We start from the raw sequence: 9,178 nt of genomic DNA, 5'->3' as shown, positions 1-9,178 counted from the left end.
TTTTTGATTCTTTCTGAAGTAAAACGAACTTATTGCAATGGGAATTGGATGCTATAACACCCTTGTTTGACAAATCTATCAGCAATTTCCAAGGAGCCTTCTCATAACAACAGTTATGAAGTTCGTTTCCTATAAGAGTCAAGGCAGTGTCCCACAACTATGAGAACTCCTGTAAAACCCTATCATGAGAAAAGGATGCTTACGATTTGCTTGAAAGAATGGTTTATTCGTATATATTATATTGCTTTTTAAAATCATACAATTGACCTAATACACAACTTAAACGAAAATATAACACGTTGCTTAAGTATGTAGCGTTGCGCTACAATAGAATGTGGACTAAAATTTTAAATGAAATCTCATTCGATCATCCTTCGCGCTAAGGAAAGCGGCGGCTAAAACACATATCCGCGCACGCAGCTACAGCATTGATAACTAAATAAGATAACAAGTAGGGATTACACATTGCGGCGTAGAAATGGTAAAAGATAAGCCTACTACACAAACAGCGGGTAAACAATTACTTGTGATGATTAACGTTAAACGCGTGATGCTCTTCAGACACGGGGGATCATTGGTCACACACACACACATAGACACTTCATCCACATATTCCATTTCTAACCAGGGAAAGGGAAGGGCCATGTGTAGAATGTGTGTCTTTTTCATCCCCGGAAAGGTTGGTTTTTAAACAGCCATACGGAATGTTTTGGTGGCCGGGTCACCCTGTTCTCGCTACGGCGATGGGTAGTCAAGAACCGAGCTCCACCCCACCCGTCTTCATTATCTTCCGTACGACGCTTACTTTGCTAGGCAAATAATAACTCCTCGACACACACAAACACGCAATGGTGCCGCGAACATTGAAAATAATCGAGTTAACTGAGATACGTTGTAAATTGGACGCTTCAAACGACGTTCGAAAGAGGGGACTTTTGACGAATTGGTACTACCAAAAAGATTCATAATGTGTTTTTTTTTACAGATCAGCCTAAACTCCTACCACTTGGAGGCAAAGCTCCTCCAAAACAACAAGCCTCGGGACGTTTGAGCAAAAGTGTAGCGCTGCTATGATGATGCCAAGAAACGCAATTACACGCTGCTCTGTTCGACTGCATCTTCCGACTGTGCCCCGAACAAAACACGTTTAATGACCCCCCGCAAAGCAAAGAGATAATTCGAGATGGAAAGGCGATTGATAATGTCTGCTCCTTCGGTTATATTGCACGCGAGCGGCGGGGCGGGAACAACTTCGATTGATTATCGCCATCGCAGCAGGCCAAGCGCGGGGGGCGCAGCAGCATCATTGTCGATCGTGTCTCTCGTCTTCTAATCTGTTGTGAGCCAATTGCATCGGGGCATTATTTTTAGCTCGTCTCTTGTCTAGTGCTGTTCTCGCTCATCGGCACCGGTCAGATGGACCGGGCAGCGAAAGCTTTGACCGGCGGCCGCCGTCTCCAGACCTTCGCCCGCGTACGATAAGAGCGGAGAAATTTCGCAATCGAACGATGCATCGGCAGCATCAAGCACCTCGGTAGCGCCCGCCTTGATAAGCCACTTCCGGTGCAGTCGGTAGATATCGCCCCGCACGCTGGACGGACAGTCGATGCCGGCCGTGTCGGCGTTCTTGAGGGCACTGAACTCTTCCTCGCGCCGGCCCTCGAGCGCCACGAACCGTTCCGCCAGCGGAAACACGTCAAAGATGAACTTTTCCATCTTGATGCCGTTCGGCGCGGTCGGCTTGAGCCGCGCGCCAGTCGCCACGTCCACGTACGGGATCTTCTTTTTGGCCACGTGCAGTGGCATTGTCGTTTCGGCGATTCGCCGCAGAAACGCGCTGGTGAAGAAGTGGTTGCAAATGTTGCCCGCGTTGAATGTGAGCTTGCCGTCGGTCGGATTGCGGCGGTTGGCCGTTTCGCTCGACAGCTCGCTGTACTCGACCACTTGATACTTGCCTTTCACTTCGCACACCACGCCGACCGCCTCGTCCGGCTGCACCTTCTCGATCACCTTCACCCCGCAGTCGGCCCCCTTGCGCACGCAGTAGCCGACGAAAACCGGATCGGCCACCTTGATGAGAATGTTGTCCACGCTGTGGGCGTGCAGGTACAGGACGCCCTCCCGCTCCAGCTCGTCCAGGATGCCTTCGTCCTTGAGCGCCCGATAGATGCCCCCGTTGCCGTCCGGGGCGGTGGCCACCTTCCACTTTTCGTCCAGCAGAATGCGACCCTCGAAGTCGACGCACGGTACGCTGCGCTGCCGGAACATGCGAACCTGGTCGGGCGGCAGGCCAAAGTACTGGTGCTGCCTGAAGTAGTCGAGCGTTTCCGTGTGCGTGTGCTCGCTGGTCATGATGTACCAGCGGATGCGGCCCTCGCCACCCGCCAACTGCTGCAGCTTCCGAATCCGCTCGGCCTGCAGCTGAAACAGCGACTTGCCGGACGGCAGGTTCACATTGTACGTGCCCTTCGGGGCGGTGGAACCGAGCCGTGTGCCCTGCCCACCGGCCAGCAGTATTACACCGACCCGCCCTTGGCGGATCTGCTCCAGCCCCGCCTGCCGCAGGTCTTCCAGCTCCACCTCGGTAGCCTCGGCAACGGAGAGGTACCTTTCTCTCGCCAGCGGTTTCAGCAGCTCGTTCAAGTCCTCCTTCGTCGACGTGGCGGTTGCCATGGCACGGCGGAAGGCTTCATCGAGCGCGGCACAGTCGACGCTGTCGGCCAGCGAATCGAGCAGGGCGGCCCGCTGCGGTTCCGCCAGCTCGTCCCAGAACGTCAGCAAATGGCCCTGCTGCCATTTGCCCAGCTGCTCTGCAATCGTGGCATACCTTTCACTCATCGCGTACTCTGCGCTGGGTTGAATGTTTCCCTTTTACTTTTTTCCTCTGGAGGCGCGCGCGCACACACTTAAGTCTGTTGCGACCGTTCCGTTGCACAATGAATGCCACACTACCAGTGAAACCACCGCCGCGAAGCCTGCCGATGCCGAGGCGTGTCCGTTTCGCCTCGTTTTCTGTCTCTCTTTTCGAGCCAACCAGTTTGGGTTGGGTGGTTCGCGTGAACACACGGCGCTCGAGCGGTGTGGGTGCACGCACGGCACGGCACAAAGCAGGGCAACACGGAAGCAATGATGACGAGCCTCGTCGTTTGTTGCTATCTCAACATGACCGGCGCACTCCGTTTCACTCCCGCCAGCAGACAGCAGGCGTAAGACGAGCCCTTTGCAGCGCGCGCGCTGGTAGGGGGTGGCTGTGGATGTAAACAAGTTTTCGGTCGAATCGCGTTTCACTCCCAATTTTCGTCGCCCCCTGGATTGCACAACCGTCTCTCTTGTTTGTGGTCCAGTTTAGCGAAAGGTCGACCGGGTGGGGCGGGAGACAATGCGCTAGTTTCGGGATACGCATACACTTGGCAGCAACACACTCATCGTGAACTATGAATTTACAATACTGTTTCTTTTGTATCATGGAATGAGACACGTTTACCAACACGTTTTTGACAGTAGCGTAATTGATAAGGGTTTTGACAGCTACAGCTCGCCCAACACAGTAGGCTACGGAAAAAAGCTTCCTCAACGGTTCTACGCATGTTTGCCGCTTTGTTGGAGCGTCTATTTATAGGCGGTTCTATTGGCGGACCGACCCGGTGGCCGACCAATGGTGGCAGTGGTACAATCTATTCCACTTCAAATGGAAATTGCATTCTTTCGAACAACATTCACGCTTCCCTTTTAAGTTGCTATTAAATAACGTTTATTGCCAAAAGGTGTGTAATGATCGATGATTCAAACTGTTCTGTAGTATGACTTTTCATCAGAATGCCAGCTTTAAACTGGATGCCTCGGGCACGTGGCGCTCGGCGAACGGCGAACCCTTCTTGACGCCACTTTACTTCTTGTTGCCCTTCTTCTTTCCACCGCCGGCAGGTGCTGCCACGGGAATGCCAGTTAGACTGGCCAGCTTTTGCTTGAGCGAGAGCAGCAGCGAAACCTCCGGCTGCCAGACCGACTTGTCCGAGTTGGCTTCTTTCAGCTTGCGCACCTTGTTGCCTTGCTGCGCAATCTCCTCTTCTAGCGCTTTCACATCCGACGGATCGGCCGCCGTTGTGTTGGTTGCCGGTGGCGTAGAGACGGCAGCACCACCCGTCGCCTGTTTCGGTGCCTGTTTCGGTGCCTGTTTGGCAGGTTTCTCGCCCGTAGCGGCCGTAGCGGCACTTTCGGAGGTACGAGGTTGACTGAGCGTTTGCAGCTGCTTCTTGAGCTCCAGCAAAATGTTTACTTCCGGTTGCCAAACGGTCCGATCTGCGCCGCTCGATTTGATTTTGCGCACTTTGGCCGCCTGCTCGTCCACCGCCTTCTGGGCGTCCTTCAGCGAGGTAAAGCCCTGCGGCGCCTTCACCGGGGCTGGACTCTTATCCTTGTCTTGCTGCACTCCGCCGTACTTTTGCTTCAGTTCCTCGATGCGGGCGTCCTCGATTTTGGTAAACAGAACAGCCGGTTTGCCAATGCGATGACCCGTTGGCAGCAGCGTTCGAATTAACGGTTTGCTGCAAAGTCAGAGAGAGAGATAGTGAACTCGTTAGTTAGTTAGGTTTAGACACACACAGCCACACTCCAAACGTACTCGGAATTGATGAATCCGCCGCGGACATTCAGCTGGCTGTACATGTTTCTCGCCGTCGTTGGCATGAACGGGAAGATAAGCGTTGCCAATAAACCTGAAACGATCAATGGGATCGAAAATATCAAAACATTGCTCATCATGCTGTACCTTGTCGGCACTACGCGCGCGCTCTACTCACATGCGAAATTGCAGCACAACCCAATCACGGTGCCAGCGCGGGCCTTTTGATCGTCCGTTCCCTTCACCTTCACCCACGGTTCTTCCGACTGCATGAGCTGGTTGCCGTAGCGTGAAATCTGCAACAGATGCCGGATGCCGTCGCGCATACGTGCCTTCTCCATCTGGTTCACGTACCCCTTCAGCTCGCGGTTGATGAGCGCCAGCAGCGTGTAGTCCTCCTCGAGCAGCGTCATCGGCGGGATGGTAGAGTCGAAGAACTTTTCGCAAAACACGAGCGCTCGGTTGAAGAAGTTGCCCAGGTTCTTCAGCAGCTCACTGTTGTTGCGCGCCTGCAGATCGCTCCAGCTGAACGACGAATCCTGGCCCTCGGGCCGCGCTGCCCCGAGATAGAAGCGCCACACGTCGGCCGGAATGCCCGTGTCCTGCGCATCGTTGCCAAACACGCCAATGCCGCGGCTCTTGCTAAACTTGCCGTCCTCGTAGTTCAGGTACTCGGTGGCCATGACGTGCGACACGAGCGTGTAGCCCTTGTCGACGGCCAGCAGCGAGGCCGGGAACATGACCGAGTGGAACGGCACGTTGTCCTTGGCCATGAACTGGTACAGGTCGACCTTCACGCCCGTGTTGGCGGTGTCCGGCTGCCACCACTGTTTCCACTCCTTGCAGTACCGGCTCGTGATGGAGATGTAGCCGATCGGGGCATCGAACCACACGTAAAACACCTTCTTCTCGTACCCCTCGAGCGGCACCGGAATGCCCCACTTGAGGTCACGCGTAATGCAGCGCGATTTGAGGCCCTCCTTCAGCCAGGCTCGCGTTATCACCCGCGCATTGTGCGTCCAGCCGCCCTCCGATCGGTCCACCCACTCCCGCAGCGTCGGCTCAATCTTGGGCAGATCGAGGAAGAATTGGCTCGATTCGCGCATTACCGGCGACGTGTTGCACATCTTGCACCGTGGTCGTAGCAGCTCCACCGCATTCACCAGCTTGCCGCACCCGTCGCACTGGTCGCCGCGTGCGTCCTCATATCCGCAGCCCGGATGCGGGCAGGTGCCTTCCACGAACCGATCCGCCAGATAGCGATCACACTTCTGGCAGAGCAGCTGCTCGACCGAGCGCGTTTCGATGTATCCGCTCGCGTACAGCTCCTTGAAGATTTCCTGCACGATGCGCGTCTGCTCGGCCGTGGTCGTGCGGCCAAAGTAGTCGAACCCGATGCCGAACCACCGATAGATGGAATTGTGAATATCGAAATACTTGTCACAGATCTGGCGGGGAGTCATATTCTCGGCCAGCGCCTTCGTTTCCGTGGCCGTGCCGTACTCGTCCGTACCGCCGATGTACAGCGTGTTGTACCCGCACAGACGCGAGTAGCGGGCGAAAATGTCAGCCGACAGTACGCAGCCCACGATGTTGCCCAGATGCGGCACATTGTTCACGTACGGTAGGGCGGACGTGATGAGATTGTTCTTCTGGCCCGGCTTTGGCAGCACGATTCGCGGCTCATCGCGCACGGCCCGATCGTCCGTCTCGCCGAACGCTGCTCGGGCCGCCTCAATCTCTTCCCGCTGCACCGTTTCGGCAATGTTGGCGGACGTGTCCGCCAGCAGTTCTCCCTCGAAATCGGCAATCTCCGGGTTGAGGACAATGTGATGCAATCCACCGAACCGATTGCTATGCTGCAGCGATGCGAAGCTGAGCTCCTTCAGCGGAAGGGCGGCCAGGGCCGACTGTACCTCGGGAAGGGCCGTAATCTGACGGTACCAGCGAAGCACATTGTCAATGTTGACCGCGCCCTTCAGTGTGCCGTCGGGGGCAAGCAAGCTCCATACGGCCACATCGGCGCTGCTGATTTTATCGCCCGTCAAGAACGTACTATTGCTCAGACAATCGTCCAACATCTTTACCAGAGTGTTCAGGATGGGCTTCGTGTTGGGATCGGCCCGCGAACCAACGGCCATGTTGTGGGTCAGTGCGGGCGCAAGCCGTTTCGAGGACCATTCGAGCCACTCGTCTCTCTGCACCACTTTGGACGCATCGTCACCCGGCAGGAGATACTTGGCGGCCACATCGGTGGAAAACAGCTGCACGCCACTGTTCAGCTGAAGTACGGGAAGATGCTTCATATCACCGAGGGCGGGATCTAGAGAGGGTAGAGTAAGAAATTGCAAAAGAAAGAGCCGTTAACCATTGTCGAACGAAACCACGAGCTCGGAGGAAGCTGCTGCCACCTACCATTTAGCGTAACATGCTTAACCTCCACGTTGGTTTTCGCCAAATTTGCGCAAATCAGCAGCTTCAACCCGAAAGGGTTTCCGGTGTTGGTGTAGATAATCATGTCGCAAATGCACTATTCTTGGAACAAAGCTGAAGCAGAGGATTTATCCACGTGAAGTGTCCGTTTGTATAGGGAATTCCGAAAATGAAATAGAAAATCCCAGCCAAGAAAATCCAACTGATTTGGTTGTGGATGATGATGCGGAGAGCGGGAGAGGGATACTTAGCTGTCATAACACGAGGCAGCTGCGGTACGCCGGCGCATTCCCAATGAGCAGAATACGACACGTTCCCCTGGTGGTGGATGAAAATATTGAGGGGAATGTCCATTTTCTCGAGAGCAATTGCACCAGTGCAAAATAGGTAATGTATATCGTGTTGTAAATTCCATGTTATCCTATTGATATTTGGCTCAATTAAATTAATTTGTACTGTCGGTTGATTAATGTAACGCTTCGTAGCAAAATCGCACCTGTCAAGAGCATTACGCTTACAGTTTGCTTGAAAAATTATCGCTTACATGAGTTTACTTGCCCAAGCGAAATGTCAGAAGCTTGTGTTGACAAAAGAGTGCACAACAATAACAAACATCTCCGTACAGCCATGGAAGCAAAACGGAAGGCGAAAATCTCGAAATTTAGATAAATTACAGCGCGCTAAGTTGCTTTAATCAGTTCGCAAAGGAAAGGTTTTGTACAGAATCTGGAAGAAACAAAAGGAAACAAGCAGATAACGCGCGAGGTATTACACGTATTGACTCTCGTTCGCTTCGCCTTCGCACAACTTCGCTGGCGCAATGGGTGAACGTAAAGGGCAAAACCTGTACTATCCACCGGATTACGATCCGAAGGCCGGTGGACTAAACAAATGGCAGGGTACGCACGCGTTGCGGGAGCGGGCCCGCAAAATTCATCTCGGCATCCTGATCATACGGTTCGAGATGCCGTACAACATCTGGTGCGATGGATGCAAGAACCACATCGGCATGGGCGTGCGGTACAACGCGGAAAAGAAGAAGGTGGGCATGTACTACTCCACGCCCGTGTACCAGTTCCGGATGAAATGCCACCTGTGTGACAATCACTTCGAGATCAAAACCGATCCACAGAATCTCGACTATGAGATTGTGTCCGGGGCCAGGCGGCAGGAGAACCGCTGGGATCCGACACAGAACGAGCAAATTGTACCGGAAACGAAGGAAGTGCAGCGAAAGCTGTTTGACGATGCTATGTACAAGCTGGAACACGGTGCCAAAGACACAAAGGCGGCCGAGGAGGCAAAGCCCGTGCTGGGGCGATTATTTCAACGCAACGATTCCGTTTGGCGGGACGATTTCGAGGCCAACAGTCGGCTGAGAGCACAGTTTCGGGTAAGCAGGAATGAAGCTAAAATCGCCATTCGTAATGGTTGTAATAATGCTTTAATTTATCACTGTAGACCCGCAAGAAAGAATTGAAACTGCAGGAGGAGAAGGACAATGCGTTGCTTGCCAGATCCAGCCTTGCCGTGGCCTTGCTTCCCGAAAGCGATAACGACCGTCGTATGGCACAACTGATGCGACTGCATTCGTCGAAAACCGTACACGAGAAGGATAAAGAACGGCGAAACGCAATCCTTAACCGACCCGTATTGCCCTCGACGTGTTCCGGCAAACAGTCGATAGGTTCCAAGCAGTCTAATGCCAAGCTAGAATGCAAATCCCTAGGCATAGTTAAACGACCCGCTTCAAGTATTGGAAAGCCAGACAGCTCATCTGAGCAAACGGAGCAGGAAAAAAGGCCAAAGCTAGTAGAGACTGCGCCTGAAAAACAGGTGGAAGCTACGACAACATCAAAAGCTGGGACCGAAACGCGTCCGCAACTGTTGCTGTGCAATTATGGCTCTGGGTCAAGTGATAGCGATTAAGAAAACTGAAAAGCCAATAAATATTTCTATTTAATTTCAATAAACCTCTTGTTCATGAAAATGTATGTAAAATTTTAAAATCATGTTAACAGCCACCCGATAAACACGACGTAAGCGTACATTTTGACGTCTCTGTTCGAAGGACTGTCAAAGTGGCGCGTGCTTGTGTGCGAGAGCTGGCCGACAGTGTGTTGG

General features: G+C 53.4%; 3 protein-coding genes across 3 annotated transcripts; 1 reads left to right on the top strand and 2 right to left on the bottom strand.

Annotated features, from left to right (window-relative positions):
• Window positions 1–938: 938 nt before the first annotated feature.
• On the bottom strand, window positions 939–3,528 carry LOC121596579 (UDP-N-acetylhexosamine pyrophosphorylase-like protein 1). Its single transcript, XM_041921642.1, has one exon. It carries the CDS (start codon window positions 2,836–2,838, stop codon window positions 1,384–1,386), a length of 1,455 nt encoding a protein of 484 aa, XP_041777576.1. The 5' UTR covers window positions 2,839–3,528; the 3' UTR covers window positions 939–1,383.
• A 186-nt stretch (window positions 3,529–3,714) lies between these two features.
• On the bottom strand, window positions 3,715–7,310 carry LOC121596573 (methionine--tRNA ligase, cytoplasmic). The gene is made up of 4 exons (XM_041921635.1): window positions 7,037–7,310; window positions 4,800–6,944; window positions 4,622–4,715; window positions 3,715–4,544 (listed from the first exon to the last, which is right to left on the bottom strand). The coding sequence occupies exons 1-4, from the start codon at window positions 7,137–7,139 to the stop codon at window positions 3,887–3,889; spliced, it is 3,000 nt and encodes a 999-aa protein (XP_041777569.1). The 5' UTR covers window positions 7,140–7,310; the 3' UTR covers window positions 3,715–3,886.
• Window positions 7,311–7,637: 327 nt separating this feature from the next.
• Window positions 7,638–9,023, top strand: LOC121596213 (coiled-coil domain-containing protein 130 homolog). Its single transcript, XM_041920964.1, has 2 exons — window positions 7,638–8,447; window positions 8,516–9,023. Exons 1-2 carry the CDS (start codon window positions 7,875–7,877, stop codon window positions 8,981–8,983), a joined length of 1,041 nt encoding a protein of 346 aa, XP_041776898.1. The 5' UTR covers window positions 7,638–7,874; the 3' UTR covers window positions 8,984–9,023.
• Window positions 9,024–9,178: the final 155 nt, after the last annotated feature.

Source organism: Anopheles merus, chromosome 3R (genome assembly GCF_017562075.2).
Source record: "Anopheles merus strain MAF chromosome 3R, AmerM5.1, whole genome shotgun sequence".
Classification (NCBI taxonomy): domain Eukaryota; kingdom Metazoa; phylum Arthropoda; class Insecta; order Diptera; family Culicidae; genus Anopheles; species Anopheles merus.
Note: the sequence above shows the minus strand (reverse complement) of the source record. Positions and strands in the feature narration are given on the sequence as shown.